The sequence below is a fragment of the Benincasa hispida genome, chromosome 9 (genome assembly GCF_027475165.1).
Source record: "Benincasa hispida cultivar pf3 chromosome 9, pf3_genome.v1.1, whole genome shotgun sequence".
NCBI lineage: Eukaryota > Viridiplantae > Streptophyta > Magnoliopsida > Cucurbitales > Cucurbitaceae > Benincasa > Benincasa hispida.
The window spans coordinates 79937152-79962972 of NC_143486.1; the positions used below are offsets into that span (position 1 = coordinate 79937152).

Below are 25821 nucleotides of genomic sequence, written 5' to 3' on the forward strand. Positions count from 1 at the left end.
ACTCATAGACTTTCTTAGCGATATGGTCTATCATTATTAATAGACTCTTAGAGTTAGATCTAAATTTTTGTTATATTTGCAACTTTTTTGCATTGTGCTATATTTACTAATAATTTAGGCTTGATTGCTATATTTGCAATTGGCCCTTAACAAAACAAGAAAGTTTTACTTAAATCAATATGAGCATGAACTCAACACAAATAAGATCCAAAAAATCCATTCAAAAGATTAATAGTTTGATCTTTCACTTAAACAATTGGTTAAACTAAACAAAAAGGAAAATTGAGTCTATTCGAGTATAATTTAGTGAATAAAATATTAAATCTTAATTGTACACTCTTGCAAGGGTCGAATTAAAAATTTTTTGAGATAATAATGGAAAATAAAGAGAAGAATCTTCTAAACTTTTCTAAAGCACGAGAAGAACACAACAAAGTCTCCATTATATATTCCATCTCCAAACTCAATATATACATGTTCAATGTGCCAAAATTAATGCAAAGAATATAAGCATCTATCTCAAGCAAAACCCTAATTTCAAAAAGTTAATGAAATTACCAAATTGTACACATTGGAGCATTATTTCACAAAAAAAACCAGGGAAAAGGGTATTCGAAGAAGCAAACCCTAATTTTCGAACATACGTGCAATTACCAAAATGTATACACAATCCACTGCACCAAAAGGCTAGGAAAATTCTAGGCATTTAGAGCAAACCCTAGTTTTTTTTTTTCTTTTGAAAAAAAAAAAAGTTGAAATACCAATATCGTCCCTATACTATAAAATTTGTTCAATTGTAATCCTTGTAAATTTAAATTTCTAATTTTTAGTCTCATATACTTTCAAGAAATATTAAATTTAGTTCCTACTACATATTTATTTTTATTTGTCCGAAAAATCTATTTTTTATTTATTAACATTTTTATTATAAATTTTATGCATATATACACAAACTATGCTTTTCTGCATGAGAAATTACTACGTTAAAATATCATTTTGGTTTCTATATTTTGAAGTTTGTTCAAGTTTAATCCTTGTACTCTCAATTTTCCTTCCTATACTTTCAATAAATCTCAATTTTAGTCTCCACTCCTAGATTATTGTTGATTTTTTTATAAAACTTTTTGCATATATTAAAATTTTTACTATAAATTTTGAAACATATTGACAAATTGTATTACCTTACATAGATATTATTGTTATTATTTAATCAATTTAGCATAGTGACTAAAATTGAGCAAATTCAAAGAATAGAGACCAAAATAATTTTTAACCAAATTATTACTTTTATTTAACTAATTTTTCAATAAAATTAACTTCAACATACTAAATTTAAAATTTATTAAAATTACATAGATAAAAAAAATTCACAATTTGAAAGTACTATCCATTAAAAAAAAAAGGAAAAAACCATATGAAAGTGTGGAAATTAATTTAAATAACCCATTTACATATATATATATATATATATCATAAAGGCTTAGTAGATATGACAGTAGTTTGTTTGGCATACAAAGAATTGAACCACTTGATTAGATTGATTGAGATTTCTCTGAGAGTTCAAAGTAGGAGATTTCTTGTTTAAAACAATGGAAGAGGAAAAAGGCATAGGCTTTGGATTTGATGAGATGAACTTTCAAAAAAACCTCAGTTTTGACTGTGAATGCATCTCTTTCTTTTTCTTTTATGTTAAAAAGTCACTTAGAAAATGCTTTGTCCCCTTTGCCATTTTGGGTCATTTACTTTCTTTCTACCTTTAATTTCTCATCTCCTTTTTTTTTCCTTTTTTTTATTTTATTTTTTATATAAAAAATCCCACCTAAATTCCCATCTTCTTCTTGAGCCAAAAACCCTTTTTGATTTTTTGATTTGATGGTTAAGATTTTTTCTTCACTCAAACCCAACTCCCTTTTCTTACACATGACCATCACAAACTCCAATGCTCTAAGATTGACACCTGTCCTTCTAGGGCATCCATTTTAAAATTATCCTAAGATTTTTTTTTAATAATTATATTATTTTTTTAATTTAAAGTTCAAATAGAGACAAGGGACTTAAAACTTCTTACTTTTTAGTTGAAGGCACATACTTTAAATTCAACTACAATTAGTTTCAACTTTAGGGCTCAATCACAAACTGTAAATCTATTTCAAGTGTCCATAAACAACTTATCCAAGTTGTTCTTTGATCCAAATCGTCTCAAAGTCTCAAATAATGGCCAAAACAATGCATATACTTTAAAAATAAAAGATTACAAATCCAATATTAGCTACTAAAATGAACCCAAAAGGGTTCTAAAACCCGTACAAAAAAATCACCTTGATGAAAAGGATGTTAAAATCCTCAGTTTGACTCTCAAAGTATCCACTTGAATAATTTTGGTTCATTTTCAAATAGTACGCTCTAAGAATAACCCTGGCTTCAATAACTAAATTACCATCATAGTTTATTAGAGTTTTGTATAATTAATTACCCGTCTCTCCCTCTCTCCCCCTCCCCAAAGTTAGTATAGCTTATTTGCATACAAATATATTAGCCATAAGAGGTTTTGGTTCAAATCTCGCGTGCCCTTATTATACTCACACACCCGAAACTCAGCTCTCTCTACCAAACATCACATTTCTTTCATTAACTTGAAACAAAATTTATGTTATGTGTTATATAGTCAAAGTGCAATTATGATAAGCTAAACATGTTTAGGTATTCTATACTAAGAGTTGACACCAATGATATATTCACCTTCAACATAGTTCAATCGATTAAAATATTCTAACATCAACCAAAATGTAAGAGGTTTAATCTGTGCTCCCGCATACATATTATGTTGAACTTAAAAACTAGTTTGTGTATAGCATCCATGAACAGTTTAGTGAACAAGATACTTATAATCCCTTTCCCTAAAATTGAGGGTTCTTTGATATCCTAATCTCACATTTATTGAAAAAAAAGTTAAAAAGTTAAAATTTAAATCGACAAGTAAATATAATAAGCATAACATACAATAAACCCTTGGAACATAATGGATTCGATAAATACAAGGTTAAAATATCATTTTAGTCACTATACTTTAGAATTTATTTCACTTTGGTTTTCGTACTTTCAAATGTCTAATTTAAAGTATTGTACTTTTCATAAATCTCAATTTAGTCCCTATCACTAGTTTATTATTGTTTTTTTTCAAAAACATTTTTATTATCGATTAACATTTTAACTATAAAATTTGGAAACATGTTCACATGTTATATTTTATTGTATGAAAATCATTGTTATTGTTAAATTAATTTCGATAAATATAAACGTATAAGGACTAAATTAAGATTTATTAAAAGTATATACACTAAAATTGAACAAATAACCGAGACAAAAATGATATTTTAACTTAAAAACAAGAAACAAACATATAGTCAAATTTGGATAAAGAAAAATAATAAATTTGAAAGAAGGATTCATTTACTTAATTGATGGGAAGGGAACTAAATAAAAAGTGAGATAAACGATGGATGATGAAACACAATGGTTAATAAGATGCGACAAAAAAGAAAATAAAGTTTTAAAACTCAATTACAAACATGACCCAAAAATGAATATTATATAATATATAATAATTTTGCAGTTGGCTTGGGCTTATCACAAACCCATAAATAAGCCCTATTTTTCTGTAAGATTTAGAAAGTTTATAAACTTTGAAACCCAATATAGAATAGTCCTCTATTCTTCTCTCTTCTTTAAAACCCTCTCTTCCATTGCCTTGTGTTTTTACCATTATTTTCATTTCCTTTGAAGAACATCAACAAAAAAAAGAAATGGGAAGAGGGAAAATTGAAATAAAGAGGATAGAAAATTCAAGCAACAGACAGGTTACATATTCAAAGAGAAGAAATGGGATTATCAAGAAAGCCAAAGAAATTACTGTTCTTTGTGATGCTCAAGTTTCTCTTGTCATTTTTGCTAGCTCTGGAAAAATGCATGAATATTGCAGCCCATCTACACCGTAAGTTTTTTTTTTTTTTTTTAAATAATTTTTCAATTTTTTATTTTTATTAAATAATCTCAATCTTTATTTATTTATTTTTTTTAAATTTTTTTGGTGGAAAAGTTTGGTTGACATCTTGGATAAGTATCACAAGCAATCTGGGAAGAGGCTGTGGGATGCTAAGCATGAGGTTTTATTTTTATTTTTATTTTTTTCTCTCTAATTTTCTCTCTCATATTGAGTTTAAGATCTAAGACCTAAGTTTGGGAAATGAAACCCTAAAAGAAAGTTTGGATCTTGGATTTTTATTTTATTTATACTTACATATATAGAGAAATCAGAGATCAAAATATGGTGGGTTTTATTTATTTATTTTTGCCAAAATTATGTTAGAAAAATTGGGGTTTGAAATCTATGAACTGATCTAGAAATGGGATGTGAAAGTTTTTTTTTTTTGAAAAAAAAAATGTCTTTTTTGAAGATTTATGTTGGTGATAGTTTTTGTGAATATTTAGCATAAAAAAGGAAAGTTGGAACTAAGAGAAATGTAACAGATCTAGTAACATAAACTATGTATTGGTTTGATGGAACATTTCTTCTTCGACTGAAAAGAAAAGGAAAATAAAATAAAAAGTTATTTACCAGTTTCATGTATACTTGTAGATCTGCTGCTCAACAGAAAGAAAATAAATTTAAAAAAAAAAATGAAGAAAAACATGAACCCTATTTTCATTTAATTGTTGCTTGGTAACTCAAAAGTTTTAAGTAGATTAGTTTGAGATAAATTGAATTTGTTTTTAATGTATGTTTCGAGTCTATGCTTAAAATTTTGTGACCATTATTTGATTCTGATGGCCGACATAGATCTTATGAGACTTGCTTATTATTAGGACGGAAAAAAGCCATACCTTTTTTTATTTATATTTTTTATGTTTTAATTCATAATATTTTGTATTTTTAGTACAACGAATTTTAGGATTTGAACTTCGGACCTCGAAGAAATGAACGAGTCCTTAATTACCACTAAACTTTGCTCAAGCATCATAAATTTAAATAGTTTAATGAGATGAAAATAGCTTATTAATTTTATAATTGTGTTTTGGTATGTGAAATAATGACAGAATCTGAGCAATGAAATGGATAGAGTTAAGAAAGAAAATGACAAGATGCAGATTTTACTCAGGTATATTTGGATTTTTTAAAAAAGAAATGTATAATTTTGATAAATATATAAATTTGCACCAAACTTTTAATTTTTTCCCCTCTCTTTATATATATATATATATTGATTGATTGATTGAAAAAATAGTAATTTATATAATGCATGAGAAAACAGGCAGTTGAGAGGAGAAGATATAACATCTTTGAACTATAAGGAGCTAATGTCTCTTGAAGAAGCTCTTGAAAATGGCCTCACTAGTGTTCGTGAGAAGCAGGTTTCTCTTGTCTTATTTTATTTTATTTTATTTTATTTTTTTTGAAAATAAGAATCAAATAATTCTCTTTTATATATACATTATAAGGGAATTGTTACTATTTTAAAGGGTAAACTATTGAAAATATTTCTAAGTATAATAAAATGTGATCGTCTATCAGTGATAGACGCAATAGACTTCTATTACTAATGTTGATATTTATCTATCACGGTTTATTGCGGATAGAAAGTGACGTTTTGCTATATTTATAAAATTAGCTCATTTTCCTTTATTTGAGAATAACTCACACACATATATATAATTTAGGAAAAATACCTTTTTGGTCTCTTTTGGGTCTAGTTTCTATTTAGTCATTTAAGTTTTAAAATGTTACACATTTAATTCTTAAATTTTTAGTTTGGTTTCAATTTAGTCCTTAAATTTCAAAATGCTATAATTTTATTCTTGACATTTGAGTTTTGCTTTAATTTGGTTCTTTTGTTTCAAGATTTATACTTTTAACCTTGATTTTTTACTAAATTCTCACTTTCTATTATTAGAATTAATTTATGTTAATAAATTAAATAGCTTTAAAAGAATTATAATTAATTAAGTTTCACAATTTTATCACTTTTAGAATTAAATGTAAAATTTCAATTCATAAATTATTTGTAATTAATTAACAGAAATTAACAAAATGAGTATTTAATGAAAAATCGAGATTAAAAATATAAAATTTTGAAACTTAGTGACCAAATTGAAATAAAACTCAAATCTCAAGGGTAAAATTGTAACATTTTGGAACGTAGGGACTACATTGAAACAAAACTCAAAACTTAAGAACTAAATGGGTAATATTTTAAAATATAAGGATCAAATAAAAACTAGAGCTAAAATCCGAAGAGTAAAAAAGTATTATTCCCTATAATTTAAATGTGTATATAAGTTAAATTAAAATTTTAACCTCTATATATTAAAGAAAGTTAAAATTTAGTCTCTATAATTTTAAAAGTTAAAATTCCTTCCATATGATCTATTTACGAGAATTTTTATCAAATCATAAGGATGAATTCTAACCTATAAATTAAATAAACTAAATTCTAATTTATCTAAATTATAGGGATGAAATTTATGTATAAAAATTTTAATTTAATTTGTTTGCTTTTGTTGTATATATACAGTCGGAGTTCATGAAAATGATGAGGACAAATGTACGTATATCGATTAACTCTCTCTCTCTCTCTCTCTTTTTAATTTTTAATTTTAATTTAATTTAATTTAATTTAATTATTATTATTATTATTGCTCTTTTAATTTCAAGATATAGAACATGAAGAAAGCTGGAAAAAAAAAAAGAAAAACGAAAACTTTTTTAGGTTTTTAGAGCTTGTTTTGTTTTGGTTTGGTTTTTATGATATATTAACTTGTTTGAAACTCACCTTTTTTTTTCTTTAATAAAATTTGAAGTTTTAAGTAGCTCTTAAATCTTGTTTCTTTGTTTCTATTTTCAATTCTTTTTCAAAACATATAAATAAAAATATTATTTATCGTTTTGACTTATAAAACGAATAATAAATACCTAAAGAATGATTATAACATAAAAAGTTTAGATATTTAATCCTTAAAACCAATTTTCATTTAGAGCATACTTTTGTTTTTTTTTTTTCCTCCAAACAAAAAAATAAATAAAAAAAAAAATATTATTCAAAATCAAATAATTGTCTGGCAATTAAATTAAATGTATGTTTAGAATTTAGATATTAATATTTTCTGATGATCACATAAAGAATCTGCTTGGTTGAGTGTTTAATAGGAAAAAATGATGGAAGAGGAGAACAAGCGCCTCAACTATGAACTGGTAAATCAAAATACATTATATTTTATTTTTATTTATTAAGCTGTTTAATATATATTTAATCCCTTGTTTGTAATAGATTAAAGAACTATATACAAAAAAATGAAGATAAAATTATATAAAATTCTCTAGTATAATTTAACCTAAATGTTTCTTTAATCTAATAAACCTCTCATGAATATTTAGAAAATATTATATATGAAACTTTGAATGTAAAACTTTGTTTATCCCTATGAAAGTTTTCTGTTTTGTAACTTAATATCATGTTTTTTTTCCCTTCATTTAACTCATCATTATATGTTGTTTAATCAGGGTGACAAGTTTTTTAGTTCATAATGTTAAAGATGGTCAAATTGCATTTATTTGTGTGTTAAGTAACTAAACAAAATATTTAAAATTTTGGAAGCCAAGATAAAGTATAGGATTTCAAATAATGATTAAGTTATAGTAAAACATTGATGACTTCATTTATTCATATATCTAAAAATGTTTAAAATGTCACATTTTGCATTATATACATTAGTGGAATCTCATTTTAATTCCTAAACTTTTAAAAAGTGAACATTATAATTTTGTTATTCTTTTATATATATATATATATATATATATATATATTATTCACTTTTGCATGAAGTTCAATCAATTAACTTAAAATTCGTGTTAAAATTTTGCAAAAAAGAGTAAAAATGGTTCTTTTTAAAAATATCGAGACTAAAATGAATAAAAGTCAAAAGTAGCTAGGACCTCATTTGGTAACGTTTTTTATTTTTTACTTTAGAAAAATATGTATATTTTTTTTTCTCATTTTTTTTACAATGATTGACATCTTTCTTAGGTATAATGGTTGAATTCTTAGCTAAATTTAAAAAATAAAACAAATTTTCAAAATTACTTTTTTTAGTTGATTTTTTAAACTAACCGTAAAGAGTAGTAGATAACAGATAAAGAAATTTGGAGGTGAAAATAGTGTATATATGCTTAATTTTCAAAAACAAAAGTCTAAAAATCAAATGATTATCAAACGGGGCCTAGAATTTGAAGTATTTACCCAATTGTGTATAATATATTATAGGATGACTTCTTGTTAATTTTTGAATCAAGTGCAGTACCAAAAGGAGATGGTGGCAATGGGAGATGGTGTGAGAGAGATGGATATTGGATATAATCAAAGAATGAGAGATTTCAATTCTCAAATGCCTTTTGCCTTCAGAGTTCAGCCTATTCAGCCAAATCTACAAGAAAGGAATGATTAATCATATTTTATATCATCTATATATATATATATATATATATATATCTTCCCTTCCTCTCTTTGTTTCTGCTGTTGGGAGTCTTAAACTCTTTTTAATGTCTGACTTTTAAATCATGTGTAAAACTTTGTGTTCTGTGTTATGTATTATGTTATGTAATGCTATGATGAGAACTTTAAGTACTGTTATGGCATGCATGTTATATCTTTCTTATGAACTTTAATTCCCTAGTAAGTTTATATATTTGGTAAGAGATTATTTTACCTTGTCTTAAAATTTTTTAACCTACATTTAGAGTCGTTTTCAAATTTGATGCATGAGTGATTAAAGTTTGAAGATTAGCAGGAGATGATCTTCAAATCTCCAAGGATACAATTTTGTAAAATCTCTCGAGACAATCTTCCATACATTAAAGATTTCTAACTTAATTCTTACTTAACACTATGTGTGATCTCTAAATGTATGAGCCTTAATAGAGTGTTTCTTGCTATTCTCTGGCAAGGAGTCGGTTTGTGGAAACATCCTTTTGAAAGAGCAGGGAATAAGAATTTGGAGAGAGATTTCACATAGAACTTTTTTTCTATAAAATCACTGGGAGAGGAGAAAAGGGAGGATATTGAAAAGAAGAAAAGAACTCGTTTTTTTTCCCCCTTTAGGAACTAACTTCCTTGTAGAGAAAAATCACCTTTCTTTCTATATATAAAGTGGGAAGTTATTAAAACAACCCACACCTTTAATTTAATTTAAATTAAATTAAATGATGAATTAATCAAAATAGTTAATTAATTGATTTTTAATTAAAAATCTCATATTTAATTAAATATACATTTGAATCATATTCAAATACACGTCTCTCATAACTTATAGTTTTAGTAAGAATTTCGTTCATATTTAATTTTAATTTATAGTTTCAATATAAATCCAATTCATATTATTCTAATATGAATCCAATTCATATTAATAACTATTTGAATCTTATTCAAAATTAACTTTATATTAAAGTATCTATATATATTATATTAATTATATTCTATACAATTAATATTATTTCCTCATTTAATTTGAACAATTCAAATTCTTTCAAAATTATTGGTCTTTGTTTACCCATTGTGAGCTAGCAGAGAGAGCTAATGGACCTACAGATTAGAAGCTCCAATGATTTGAAGTTAATTAAACTTTTTAATTGAACTAATCAACATTCATTAACTATGGGTCACTTCAGTAAAGACCCATAGTTGCTCTATTCACACTATAGAACATATATTGCGTCCATGGATTTACCAATTGTAAGTAAGTCGATCCTTCACGAGTTGTTCATAATTACAGCTGGATCAAATTATCGTTTTATACCTAGAATTACCATTCACTCCTTAAATACCATTGATCCCTCTAATGAACAATCTGAAGGTCCTAAAGTCTCTCTTGGGTCAATGAGAGGGTGGGTACTTTGTTCAAGACCCGGAACTAACGCTTAAGGAAACTACTCATCTATTTAGCCTAAAGAAGGAGTGAATTCCATCTTGTATAGTTATGTTCCCAACTCTCCAATCGGACAAGTCCTAAAATGGTAGGTTTATTGAGTCGGTCACTCGAGGTACTTTCATCCATACAAATCAAAAGACAGTCCTCATAGACAAGAGTCCATAACTCACTCAGGATTCACTACAAGAAAAAAGGAATCTACTGACATCCAAACTATCGGGTAATCATTAGAAGCGTGTTGGGGATGACGCTCCCGACGCCATCTTCACCATCGGCGAAGTCATTGTGAGTTTATCGTCGGGAGATCATCTTTTGATGCCATAAAGAGAACTGTTGGCAGATACACATTACTCCCGATGTCTGTATATGGCATCTGGAATGACTCACTGTCGACATCGTATTGACATTGTCGGTAGCCAGTTATCTTTGTCGACGTCGTACAAAGGCGTCAACATATATTCTTTTCTAGCCAACAACTTGGTTGTCATTATTTTCGACATCGGCATCGGGAGGTCATTCGTAACTGCCAATGTCTTAGATACACATCGACATTGATATTCAACTGCTATTATAACTGCCAACAACATCGTGGGAGACATACAAACTGCCGATGATATACGTCGAGAAAGAAGCACTTTTTCGACGTTTTTTCCTCATTTAATTTGCAGTTCTAATATTTAAGAATCTTATCAAAACTTGAATGTTTGTAGCATAAGAATAAATTGGAATTCGTTACACATTGAAGTAAACTAAAAGAAGTTCACAAGACCATTACATATAAAAAAGTGTCAATACATTTAAAAAAAAAAGTTCATAAGACCATTACATATAAAAAAGTGTCAGTACACATAAGATAGAAATAGTTTCATTGTAATACATGCATATTTTTTGTACCAAACATCCTAACTCTTATTCAACTTCAACCCAAATGCATATTCTCTTTTCTCTCCTGCAATAACTCGGAAGTATGCACCTAGAGTAAAGACAAAATTCAAGATTCAATTAGCTTCAATAATAAATACTCAATCAAAATAATATAATCTTCAAAACAAGGCCCTAGATATTCTATGAGGCATTTGAAATGCTCCTCTACAATAAAAAGAACGCACAAACAAAAGCCAACCACAAGAACAAATATGCATAAAGCTTAGTCGAACATGTCGATAAGGAAAACAAGAAAGATATAATCAAAATGTTACGGAGGCAAGAAAGATAGATAGTCAAACCAAGAAGCAATAAAACTTGAACGCCTAAGTACTATTCACAAGTACATTCACTACAATGAATAAACATTCCACAAGTTTGATGACTAATCAACCTTAAATGTTTCTAGCATGAAAATCCAACAAAAACCAACCATAAAAACAAACATGCACCATAAAAACAAACATGCCAAGAGAGAGGGAGATTGACAGTCTGTGTGGATCAAAGAGGAAAAGAGGGAAGAGGGAAAGATTTAGGGATTTCAAGGGAAAGAGGAAAGAGGAATTTTGCATGTGTAGGAATATATGCCCTAAAGTGTCGTAGTTATATGTTATTTGAAATAATGGTTGATTATTTTATATAGCAATAAACCATTAAAGAAAGATCTAAAGATATTTTATGTAACTTAAACATGCATGTGGTTGATATATAGGTGGATCATGTTTAAGTGATAACTTAAATGGTTTGTAGTATATGAATAGTGTTGGGTACCTTATCTTGGTGACACTATGGATACAACTCACTTTGTAATTGTTACAAAAGTTGTAAAGTGTTACAAATGATTTGATCGTAATCGCTCATGTGGAGACATGTGAGTGAAGGTATCCTATACCAAGAGTTTGTATAAGACCGAAGCGCGAAATGATTAATCTTTCTTTAGAACACTGTTGACTGTGGAGATTAACATTTCATAGGATAACCATAGGTCGACCTTAATCCTGAGTGAGTTATGAACTCCTGGCTATGAGGGCAGTCCTTTGATTTATACAGGTAAAAGGTGGCAGATTCGTTGACTTAATAAGCTTGCCATTTTAGGGATTCATTCGAATAGGGAGCTAGAAATATAGCTACACAAGATAGAATTTGTTTCTTCTCGTCTTTAGGGTAAGTAGATGAATTGCTCCCTTAAATGTTGACTCTAGATCTTGAACAATTGGGCTCCTCCCTCTTACTGGCCTGAGAGAGTTTTGTTTATGGTAGAACCATAAACATGTTGTTCATTAGAGGATCAATGAGACTTAAAGTGTTAGATATAATTATTGTTAGAGTAAACATGCAAAATATGGAAGCTAACAGAATTATTAAGCACTCTAATTACATTAATTTGAGTAACAAGCATGCTAAAAAATAAGTATTTTCAAACAATAGGGTTTCATTTTGGATACCTTTGATGATTTCTACTTGCTCCTTGCAATTTTCTACGATCCGAGATTAACTGACTAAACTCTTTAACCCAGTTAACAAACATTTGTTAACTACCAGGTCACTCCACGAAAACCCAATAGTTGCACCCCCTCACTGTAGATATATTTTTGTCTACTTGATATAACCATAATTAGTAAGTCAATCATTTATAGGTTGTTCGTAATAACAACTAGGTCAAAAAGTTGTTTTACCCCTGAGATTACATCTTGCTTCTTAAGTCCTACTAATCCTCTAATGAACAATTGGTTTGTGATCCAATCACTAAACCGAGTCTCTCTCGTACCAATGAGAGGGTGGGGCCCCTTGTTCAAGACCTAGAGTCAACACTTAAGGGAACACCCTCTCTACTATCCCTAAAAGTGGGTAGGAGTGAATTTCGACTTGTATCCTATGTCCCCATTTATCTACCCAGTCTTACCCCTTAAATAGGAGGTTTATTGAGCCGGTATTGTTGAGCCAACCTCACCCATGCAAATCTAAGGAATATCCCGAATAAATAGGAGTTCATAGTTAGATCAGGATTTAAGTCAAGTTACCTAGGTCTCGCTTTGAAATAGTCAGTCTTAAACAATAAACAACGTTATAAAGTAAGAATGACTTATTTCTTGGTCTGGTCTTATACAAACTCTTTGCACAGGACGCCCTTACTCATATGTCTCCACATAAATGATTCAGGATCACATCGTTTGTACTAAATATAAAGTGGGCGGCATCTGATAGTGTCCCTAGGATAAGGTACCCAACCTTATCCATATACTATAGACCATTTTGACTATGTACTCGAACTTGATCCACTTTTATGTCACGACATAAAGTCCAAGTATTCATATAATAGCCATGGATCTTAGTTTATTGGATTTAGGTTCTTTCTAAAATGAAATGAGCAATTGATACATTCAATAACAACTTTATTGAGTAAGCCTCAATAATATCTTTAGTGATAACAGAATAAGTTTATTGTTTACAAACTACGAGTTTTAGGACATAAAACCCAACGCATATGCCTTTGGAGTGGGCCAAAATAACATAAACTATCAATATGCCTTTGACCCACTAAATGCAAGGTTTTATTTTGATGTGAAAGGAAAAAAAAATTGGAGTGCTTATAACACAAAGCAAACGTGAGGAATTGAAGCTAAATTTTTTATCTTTCCAAGCGAATGGTTTCTGGCATGAAATCTATGAGGGTAAAGAATTCAAGAGAGATGCTCTGGTACCATGAAGAATTTTATATTTCTTCTTCATCTCTATACAAAGATGCAATCCTAATTTAAAGAGAGAAATAAACTAACGATAAAAACCGAATATAAGGAAATAAATATACAAGAAAAAACTGGTAAATACAGAGAAGAAATTCTATTTTTCTATATATAACATAATAATATACCAATATTACACTATAATACCCTCACAAATTGGATTCTAACAAATGTTCTCTTGAGTCCCTTGTGTAATAATAGGGTTAGAGATTTGGTATTAGCTACATTTGTTTAAAATTGTTTGGACTTTGTCCTGTGAGCGGTTTCACTGGTTGTCTCTCCATCGTTTGTTGGGTTTCTGCTTGTGTTGTTTAATAATAGATAAAAGGAGAGTTTGTTAGAGATTTGGAATTGGTTATATATTTGTTTAAGGTTGCTTGAGTTTTTTTCTTGGATTGTTTTGGCGATGTCACAAAAGTTGTCATAGAAGATGTCACAGAAGATGCCAATCTTGCAAATTTGTTTTTTCCTTATTTGGAACTACAAATTTATTATTTCGGATTCTTTCCTTGTTTATTCTCTGTAGAACTTCAATGTGTTATTTGCCTATTTTCGGTTATACATATTTAGGATCATGTTGTGTTCTTTTTAGGACTGACCACTTTTACATTATTTTGTTGAAGCCTTTTGATTTTTGTGGTGGTTGAATGTTACAACTTCAATTCTAAATTATCATTGATCTTGAAGTTATTGTAATTCATTGTTGAAGCTTTTGCTAAAAGAATATTGTCTTGGTCTTAGGGGGAGCCTAAGACTTCAACACTTGAGAAGAGATTCTCTTAGGAGGAACCTAAGACATCATTGTTCGATGAGATTTTCGAAGAAATTTAATTCGTAGAATTTGAACTTTGCATTTGTATTAATTTCAGTATAGTATAGTGAGTACAATCTCTAATATTTGATCATTTGATTCTTTCTCTCGAAAAGTAAACTTTAATTCTTAAACTTGTTGATCTTTTTGGAGGATCGGCCTTTGGACTTGCTGAATAGCTTAGAGAAGCTTTTGGACTTTTAATTCTTAAGCTTGTTAATCTTCTGGGATGATCAATCTTTGGGCTTGATGATCTTCTTGAAAGATTGGGCTTTAGAGTTGTTGATTAGCTTAGAGTGATCTTTGGACTTGTTGATCACTTTGGATAAGCCTCTAGCTTGTCGATTGGTTTGGACAGACCTGTGGCTTGTTGACTGGCTTGAATTGGCCTCTAGCTTGTTGATCGGCTTGGATTATCCTTTGGCTTGTTGATCTACTTCTGAGTTTTTCCTTGAGTTTGAGGAGATTGAATCTTTGGCTTGTAGGTTGTGAAGATATGGTAAATTTATTAAAGTCTTCTAATCTTTGAAACTTCTAATACTTTCGATCTTCAGAACTTGAGCACTCCAGTCTTTGGAACTTGAAAAGTTTCAGAATTCAGCACTTGAGAGCTTAAAAGCTTTGGTCTTCAAGACTTGAGAGCTTCAGTATTTGGATCAAGGGAGCTTTAGCCTTCAAAATTTTAGTATGTCTTTTGATCTTAGAGTTTTAGCATGCCTTGTGATCTTCAGAGCTTTGGAGAAGTTGTGTTCTTCAACCTATCTTTAAAGTTTCCACTTTTTGATCTTGAGAGCTTTGGAATTTCAGTCATTATAGTTTCAGCTTTCTGTTCTTCTCCTCCCCCCAACATGAAGGGGTAAGACCTTTATTTATAGAGGTTCCTCATGGGCCTTACATGGGCTTGAGCTTTTTTTTTTTTTTTTTTTTGGGCTCAGGCTAAAGTTGGTCTTGGCCCCAGTTTTTCCTTTGGCCTAAATTTATGTCAGGGCTTGAATTGGGTTGGGCCTGAACAATTTTAATTACCTGACCCAATCCATTATAATTTTTATAATGGGATTGGACTTTTGTTGTGATGACATAAAAATTTGTGATTTGTCGAAATTTCTCATTTATGACTTAATAGACAAATTAAGAGAAGGAGTCGTATTTTAGAACTAAACACACTTAAAAGCTGTAATTAAGTTTTGAGGAAGTAACTAAGAAACTCATTAAAAAAATGAATGGTTGCAAGAAATATGTGAAGGGTAAAATTAATTTAGTTAAAACCTTATTTAGGAGATTTTTTTAGGGAATAGGAGACAAAATACAGGAAAAGGATAAAACTAAGAAAAAAATGGAAATAAGACCCAGAAAAATATAGAAAAACAAAATTCAATGAAAAATAAAATAACAAAGAGGGTTTTTTTCCTGAAAATTAATCATGGAATTTGTATTTTGAAAGTTCAAGGATTTTTTTTTTTTTTCATTTGCATATAAAAAAATTATTTTCAAATATAGAAAAATAAACCAAAATATTTATAAATATAGCAAAATTTCACCGTATAACTGTGAGACTACTATTTGCATCTATCTGTGTCATGATAGACACAGATGATAATCTATCGCAATCTATCATAGATAAACTGTAGTATTTTGCTATTATTTCTAAATATTTTCAGTAGTTTTGTGATTTAAAATAATTTTTTTATGAAAAAAATAATAAATAGAGAAGCCTTCTCAGTAGTCCAAATCTTCGTTAATGAGTTTGTATTCAATCTTTCTTTCTCCAAGAGAACACGCACTAATGTAAAAATCATTTATTCCAAAATCTGAATCAAACAGGGCACCGCTAATGTTAGAACGTGAAATCTAAACAAAACGTACCTCAAGTAATGGTCGTAAAAACAGAACTTCCCCTTCTCAACTTGATGAATTTAGGTTTCCAGGAATGAATTTAGTTAAGGAATAAAATAAGCATGCATGTTTCTGAAGGATCTCATACTGAGAGTTCCATGAGCGTGTTCGGATCGCTCTGATCTCACAGTGAACCAAATTGAACAATATACATACAACACATACAGTTATGCAATCAAAACTTAATTAATGACATGCTATGAACAACAAAAACATAAGGGAAAGAGTTCCATACCAGTTGAAGATTATCTTCAATCTCCGAAACTCTAACGCAGTGGACCCTCCAAATGATCTACCAATGCCCGGTAAGAACGTCAACTGCAGCAGCATGATCAACGCGAAAACGAACGCCGCAACGGGGACGAAACCATCACTAATGAGCCCCGGGTATTCTCGGAGTGAAAACCCTAGACGGAGGAAAAACGAGTCGTGTAGGCGATAAGCAAGTGGGAGAGAAAACAACGCTATCGCATAGAGGAGCTACATGATCGTGTAGGATTTGCTGAACGATCGTTTAGGAAAAGGTATACGATCGTTTAGCTAAATCGACACACTATACGATCGTTTAGAGAAGTTATCTGATCGTCTAAGCGACAGTGTGCGATCGTTTAGGTGCAAGGTATACGATCATTTAGGTGGCTCTCGAGCGATCGTTTTCTTTCACCAACGCACACTTCCGAATTCTTTTGGGCGATTGACCGATTATCGATTGCACGATCCAAAATGAAAACTTTTTTCATTTTTAACTCATCGTTTACAATAGCCGATGCTGTCCACTAACCCATGTCCGAACGTGGAAAAAGGATTAATTATCATATAATTAATCAATTACTTAATTAATAAATATAATCATATTATATTTTTAACCTATAGTTTAATATCACATATCTACTATAGTATTTTCTCCTCTACTTGATATAAGTCATATTTATATCTAATTTCCTCCAAAATAATGTATCTCATACATTTAGCCAATTATATCTATATAATTAACCAGTCCAATTATATCATATATAATCGAACTTCCTCTTGTCAATTTGAACATTTCAAATTAACCCAAACATTGGTTCTCGACTTGATCCAAGCTACCCAGGGGACCTAATGGACCTGCGACTCGAAGCTCCAACGGTCCGTGAATAGCTGACTAAACTCTTTAGCCACGAGATCCACCATCCATTAACTGTCAGGCATTCCACTAAAGACCAAAAACTGAACTCTTCTTACCACAGATATATTTCTGTGTCCATCGGATATAACCGATCATGAGTATGATGACCCTTTACAGATGCTCATAAGTACAGTTGGACCAAATTACCGTTTTGCCCCTGTAGTTACATCTCACTCCTTAAGTACCACTGATTCCTATGATGAACAATACAACATAATCCAACTATGTGTGAACACCTCTCGGGCCAAGAGAAGGCGTGTGGCGCCACATCGTTTAAGTCCCGAAATCAGCCCTTAAGGGAGCTATCTATCTACTTATCCTTACTTCGGGGAAGGAGTGAATTCCATCTTGTGTAACTGAGTTCGCAACTCCCAAATCAAATGAATCCCCAAAATGGTAGGTTTGAGTCGGTGACCTGGCCACTCGCACCCATACAAATCAAAGGACCGCCCTCAATGGCAGGAGTTCCCAACTCACTCAGGATTGAGGTCATGTTACCTATTGTCATCCTAGTGAAGTGAAGTCTCTGTCATGAACGGTGTTATATAACGAGACGTTAACACTTCGTGGTCAGGTCTTATACAAACTCTTTGTATAGGACGCCCCCGATCGCATGTCCCCAACACAAATGATCAAGATCAGACCATCTGTGACAAGTCACAACACTTGTGACCATTTCACAAAGCGGGTCGCGTCCGTAACGTTCCCAGGATAAGGTTTCCCTCCTTTATCCATGTACTACAGACCATTTTGGTTATCACTCAAGACATGATCCACTTGTATGTCACCACATACATGCTTGAGTCACATCCAGATAACCAGGGATTTTATGTTTATTGGTTTGTGGTAAAGCAAATAAAACAAATAACTGGGCAAAATACAAGATGTGAAGTACATATCATATATTAACAACAAAAACGTTCGTACATACTGTTTACAAACTCTAGGACATGAGACTTTAGGGCATCAACCCCAACAATTTCATTATCATTCAATTAGTACAACTTATAAGTAAAGACGTTCATGGGTGGGGCAGGGCCGAAAATGGCTTCTTCGTCCCAATATCTGCTCCAATTTCATTCTCCATCCCAATAAATTTCCCACGGGAATCAAAGTGGGGATCGAGTTCCCCACCTTGATTTAAATTAAAATTCATATATATAATCTAAATTTAATATTCTATTCAAACATGTTAGTTTTTTACTCGAATTCAAACGTATTCATTATCTTGACCATTAAACAATAAAACTTGAAATTTAACTATAATGTCTATAATAATAATAATAAAACATAACATTAAATTATAACTTATAATAAAATAAAAAAGGCTGATGGGACGGGAACGTCCCATCCCCCATTTCCCGCCTAAACAAGGAATCTCCACCTTATTAGAGGCAGATCCCTTACAAGCCCCGTTCGCAGGAAAAATAGACATCTTAACATCTCTAGTAATAAGGAAGAAGTAACCTTATATACAATATTTATAACCGATACATACCTTAGAAGTTGAAAAGCTCAGCCTATTGACACAAAATCTATGTTGTTAGAGGTTAAAAATATCTTCAAAATCTTCAACTTATGGGGAATTCAGCAAGGCCTAATCCATAGTTCAAAACTTGAAACTTGCAATACAAAAAGAAACAAAATGACATGGACACTCAGAGGATGGACCAAAAAATAAGAGATACCAAAATGTATTTTATAATATTAAAGATACCTTTGGGACAATGCTAAAGAAAGTTTGGCTTTCGACTTTAAAATAAAGTGAGAGAATAAAATAACTTAACCAGAGATTTGGAATCTAAGTTAAAAAGTTAAAACCCAAAGCAGAATATCTAATCTTCGGAAGAGCTGCAATCAAAATCAAAGAACTAACACTTTTTAAACATCCATGAATTTTAATCATGTTGTATTAGATATAAATACGAAATTAATATTGCTCAAGAATAGAAATTATAGTTAGATTCACAAACTTGACAGCTTTTACTACTTTAATCTCAGAAAACCTCTCTATAATGTAGAAGTTACCGACCCCATTGGATGGACTTCTTTTCCCACGCTCATCACATAAAATGAAAACTTATTACATATTTATTCACCACTACCATTATCACAGACTCAACACGTAATCACCCGAAAACATGAAATGTGGAATAGAAAAGTGGAGTGATGTCCAAGTAAGATGATTATATTGTAATACTAAAATGAAATGAATCTTACTTCCCCCAATCATAAGAATTAGTTTTGAAATCTTTAACCTATGAAAGTTTCTCTAGAGTTGTGATAACATTGTACAAACTCTAAAATAGAGATTCAAATATCATCTCCTACTCATCTTCGAACTCTAGAACACTCATTAATTGCAAAACTCATACCAAGAATCACTTCACTCATAAATTGACATATTAGCTCACATAAAAGTACGCATACAATACCCAAGGGCATTATTCATGTTTGACCAACTTTCAACCATACAATTGTGAATATTACAAATGAATGAGGCCAAGTAATTTCTTGGTCCTTGTGGATTCAAATCTCTAACATATGGAAAGAAGTTGTCTTTCAAAGATTTCACGAAATTGTATCATTAGAGATTTGAGAATTATTTTCCACTAATCTTCAAACTCTGCACTTTGAAAATGACCTTAATAGGAGGCGCGCGGGCAGCTTCGAACCGGGTCGTCCAAATCGGAGCGAGCAGGCGCTTGGGTCAGATCTGGCCGGACAGGTGTTCGAAGCCAGGCGCACGTGCAAGAGAATCCGGGTGGCGAACTGGGTCGGTCGGGTCTGGGAGCCTTCTCTCGGGTTTGGTGGCCAAATTCGGGTCTGTGATGCATTTTTCTTCAATTTGCTGCTGTTCTCTCTCCCGGAATCAAGAAATTATAGCCTAATTTTAACTTTAATAACTCCAACAAATTTACAGACCATTTTTCACACATTAATGCTCATAAACATGTAAGCAATTACAAATTTCCACAAGAAATTTAGAGAAAAACAATGCCAAAATCCTAATAAATCCACTTTAGTCCACATTTCATTCAACACTTGAATAGATAGGAAAAAAACACCCACCAAAAGAAATTGAGTATAATTCTAGCATGCTCTGATACCACATGATGGAACACGAGACATACGCAGCGGAATTAAGATCTAATTACACTCTAATTGATTTTAACTTAAAGGAAAAACATGCAATTTGAAGGGAAAAAAAACAGTAATTAACTTATCTTTGAAGCTCCCGAAAACCGCTTCTCCTCGCTGAATCTCGACCCGAACTCTTCCGAACCACCACTAGAGTTGACCTACTATCCTCTGGACTCGGAACCGGATTGTGGGATTCGGTGGATGAAGAAACCGAGAGAGAGAAAGAGATGGGAAAAGAAGATGGAATTTTGATTTTGGGTTTTCCTTTTTTCAGCCCAATTTTGAAAAACTATTTGGCAAAATTGGCAAAAACTTTTCAACCAAATTGAAAAGCCCAATTTATAAAAAAAAAGTCATGTAACAATTGCATGAACCAATCCATAAAAACCCAACACCTATAATCCACTATCTTAGTGGGCTTAATGTCTCCACTATAAGCCGACACCTAGCCCACTATTTTGTTAGTAGAATTATCCAACAAAAGTTTGGATTTTCCCACTAACTTTAGTCAATGGGCAAAATAGTCATTTGATCAAAGTCAAACTTTGACCAAAAAGTCAATATTTTGGCTTTTTATGATTTTTTCGTGTTGACTAATTTTGACCTCTCGAGCATGAATCCGCATTCATTTTCTCGAAATTCACAATCACATTTGAATATAAAGTCGATCAAAGTTTGAATTTTCAAAGTCAAAAGTCAACTCTTTGATTTTTTACATCTTTGACCATTTTCATTATTTTCGAGCTTTCGAATATGAACATATTCATATTCTTGATATTTAAATCACACTTAAATATTAAAGCTGTATCTCTAAACTGAAAAATCCGACCACTATATCACATATACTTGTCGGTTTCTCTCTCTTCACCTAATTCGAACAATTCGAATCATTCTATCATACTGTTCTAAGTTTAATCCATATGAGCTAGTAGGGAACTTAATGGACCTATAGATCATGGGCTCCAACGATCCAAGATTAGCTGGTTAAACTCTTTAGACGAAGTTAATCAACATTCGTTAACTAACGGGTCATTCCACTATAGTCCCATAGTTGCACTCCCCTCACTATAGATATATTTGTGTCCATTTGATATAACCATGATTAGTAAGCTAATCCTTCATAGGTTGTTCGTAATCTCGGCTAGGTCAGAAAAACCGTTTTACCCCCAAGACTATATCTTGTTCCTTAAGTTCCATTGATTCTCTAATGAACAATTGGTTTAAGGTCCAACCTATAAACCGAATCCCTCTCGGGCCAAGGAGAGGGTGGGGCTCCTTGTTCAAGACCTAGATTCAGTATTAAAGGGAACAACCTATCTACTATCCCTATAACGGGTAGGAGTGAATTCCGTCTTGCACCCAATGTTCCCATCTATCCACCCGATCTTACCCCTGAAATGGGAGGCTTATTGGGCCAGTGATATTGAGCTGCCCTCACCTATGCAGATCTAAGAATAATTTCGAGTGAACAGGAGTTCATAGTTAGCTCAGGATTAAGATTAAGTTACTTAGGTCATTAATTAACGAAATAGTCAGTTTTATATATAAAATGGCATTTAGAACGTAAAAAGTGACTATTTCATGGTTCAGTCTTATGTAAACTTTTTACATAGGATGCCCCCACTCACATATCTCTATATGAACGATTTTGGATCACATCGTTTGTACTAACTACAAAGTGGGCCGCATCCATAGTATCTCCAGAATAAGGCGTCCAACCTTATTTATATACTATAGACCATTTTGGCTATATATTTGAACTTGATCCACATTTATGTCACTACATAAAGTTCAAACTACATTAAATAGCCCAGGACCTTAGTTTATTGGATTCAAGATTACAATTTCAATAACAACTTTATCGAAAAACAAAACAGAATATGTTTATTAATTTACAAACCACGAATTTTAGGACATAAAATCCAACACTCCTACTAGCTCGTAAATGGATTAGCTCTAGAGTAGCATGATAAGTTAATTTAAAGTACTCAAATTAGAATTAAACGGAATTAGAGAAATAATATTTAAATATGATTTAAATATTTGAATATGGAATTGTGTAAAAATTATTTTAATATTTGATATTAAATTAATTAGAATTATTTAAATTGTTTAAATAATTATTCATTGATTTTATTAAAGAAAATTAATTTATGAAATTAATTTTGTAAAATTAATAATATTTTCAATTTTATTTAAAGAATTGATTTATGAAATCAATATTTATCAAAATTGAAAAAGAAAGAAAAATACACAAAATGGAAAACAAGCATTTTCCATCCTCTTCATGAAGTAGCTCACGAATAACCCACTCTTAAAACTTCATTAACTCCAAGCATGAACTGCATCTCATGCAACAAATCTCTTTGCATGATGGTCTGCAATATATTGAAGAGATTGGAGTGCTTTGAAGGAATGCAACTGATCAAATTTTTCCAGAAAAATTCAGGTGAAGAAGGGTGTTCTTCACGTTGGGTTGCTGCTGTGAGTTAATCTCCAAATTTCCTTAATTCAGGCTTATTTTGAGTCCCATTACTCAATCTAGAGCACCAAGAGGATAGTAGGGAAGATCTTGGGGTGGTCTACAACAAGATTCAGAGGAGATTAGCAGCTGGATTCAAGCTTAGAGGAAGTTCTTCAAAGGTATGTCTTGAAACCCATTTATTTCTGTTGAAGCATGCTTTCATTTCTGCCAAAATTATTGAATTAGAGTGCTTATGGATCCTGGTCACTTTCGCTGCACGATGGTACGATCCAACAAGAACAACCTTTCTCCTATCCCTAAATTAGGTAGGCGTGAATTCTGTTTTACACCCTATGTCTCCAGCTATCTACCCAGTCTTACATCTGAAATGGGAGGCTTATTGAGCCAGCACTGTTGAGCCAACCCTCAGTTATGAAAATCTAAGGATAATGTCGAATAAACAGGAGTTCATAGTTAGCTCAGGATTAAGATCAAGTTATCTAGGTTATTTAAGTGAAATAGTCAGTCTTATACAGTAAACAACGTTAAAAGTAAGAGTGACTTATTTCTTGGTCTGATCTTATGCAAACTCATTTAGGACGCCCCCATTCCTCATGTCAATACATGAACGAATCTGGATCACTTCATTTGTAGTATCTTTATAACAACTTGTAACAGCTACAAAGTAGGATCACTTTGTTTGTAGGATCTTTACAACAACTTATAACAGCTACGAAGTAGGTTTCATTCAATAGTGTTACTAGAATAAGGTACCCAACCTTAATCATGTACTATAGACCGTTTTGGCAATTTACTCGAACTTGATCCATCTTTATGTCTCTATATAAAGTTCAAGTATTCATAAAATAGCAATGAATATTAGTTCATTGTATTTAGACTTTTACATATGCAATTTATAGAATCAATAATAAGTTTATTGACTATAGAATATGTTTATCTTTTTACAAACTGCAAGTTTTAGGACATAAAACCCAACAATCATAGCACAGTCAAAATCATAGCTTAGTTAAGTAGGAGAAGTCATAGCATACTTAAAATCATCGCATAGTCAAGTAGGGGAAGCCATAGCATAGTTAGGTAGGAAACTCGTAGCATAGTTAAGGAAGTTCAACTTATAGCATAACCTTGTAGCATAGATAAGGAAGTTCAACTCATAGCATAAACTTGTAGCATAGTTAAGGAAGTTCAACTCATAGCATAGTTGAGAAAAAACCCAGAGGCGCCTTCTAGACACATAGAGGTTGTCTTGGACATATAACAGTAACCATAGTTGGACAACGTAGGGACATCTTAGAAGCTATGCCATGAGAATGGGGAATCATGCTATAAGCATGAAGAGCTATGCTATGAGAATAAAAAAACCATGCTATGAGCATGAGGAGCTATGCTATGAGAATAAGAAACCATGCTATAAGAATGAGGAGTTATGCTATGAGAATAAGGAATAATGCTATGAGCATAAGAGACCATGCTATGAGCATGAAAAGTAGGGGCCTAACTTTGGATAATTCATCTTAAGTTGAACACATTGTAGGAGGTGAAGAAGGCCTTGGATGCATACTAAGGTGGAAATGGGCATACATAGGCACGTGCTAGGAAAAGTTGGACGCATAGAAGATTTATCTTAGGATATCTAGGGTTAAGTGAAAACATAGGGAAAGGGTTGGTTAAGTATTGAAAAACCATGTGTTGAACTATGCACAACCAAGTAAAGAAACTAGGGTTGGACGCATAGTCCTTGGAAGGTGGACGCATGAGACACTCTAAGGTAATAACTTGGCTAAGTGTTGGGCAACAAATCACACAACAAATGATGAAACCCTAGAAAATTGAAGTTGGATGCATAGGAGGAAAGCATAGTTAGTCTATGCAAACACTTAGGATATAATCAATTGAAGAAACCATGCTACGAGAAGGAAGCTAGAACTAAGAATGGAGAGTGGGGGGAGTTGAATGCATAGGAGAAGAAGCCATGCGCCCAAAGTGACTTAGAAAGGAAGAGCCATACGTTGACTTGGTTTACTTAGGGAGCAAGGTACGTGGCTCAACCAAATGAAGTCTTGAATAACTTAAGTAAGAGGTGGACGCTTAGGAGGAAAATTTGAGCATGCAAAACATGGAATGGCCATTCTAAAGGGAGGTATGCATTGGACATTATTAGTGAAGGGATTAAAGTCTGCAACGGAAGCATTGTGAACACCTTGCATCCCACAATTCGATTTTTACATAAATAAATTCAGTATACTAAAATAGAATATAAAAATGTAATATAACATGCTTTAAGAAAAAATATTAGAACCATTCTTACCTTTGTAGATTCCCAAGCTTTACAAACAATCCTTTTTAAGTTCCAACAAACGTCTCCTCCAACGATCTTGATCATGAACGATTTCTTGAACAATCTCGAACACTAAAGAGTAACCTCATTGTTCTTTAGGATTCTAATAAAGTGTAATACCCGAACCTTCACAAGATTCTTTAGGCAAAAAGAGAAACTCAAAATTCAAGCCTTGGAAAGAAAGATACCTAAGCATCTAAAACTATGCCTTAGAAGGAATTGAATTACTTAAGAAAAATTGACTAAGTACCAAGGATATGAGGGGTAAAGGCTAAACCTAGGGTAAGACATTTCAAGTGGAACATGTTTTGGGAAGGAAAGAGGACTTAGACGCATGTT

General features: G+C 31.6%; 1 protein-coding gene across 1 annotated transcript; it reads left to right on the forward strand.

Annotated features, from left to right (window-relative positions):
• The first annotated feature begins 3725 nt into the window (after positions 1–3725).
• Positions 3726–8586, forward strand: PI (K-box region and MADS-box transcription factor family protein). Its single transcript, XM_039044007.2, has 7 exons — positions 3726–3991; positions 4097–4163; positions 5095–5156; positions 5310–5409; positions 6570–6599; positions 7202–7246; positions 8350–8586. The coding sequence occupies exons 1-7, from the start codon at positions 3804–3806 to the stop codon at positions 8494–8496; spliced, it is 639 nt and encodes a 212-aa protein (XP_038899935.1). The 5' UTR covers positions 3726–3803; the 3' UTR covers positions 8497–8586.
• Positions 8587–25821: the final 17235 nt, after the last annotated feature.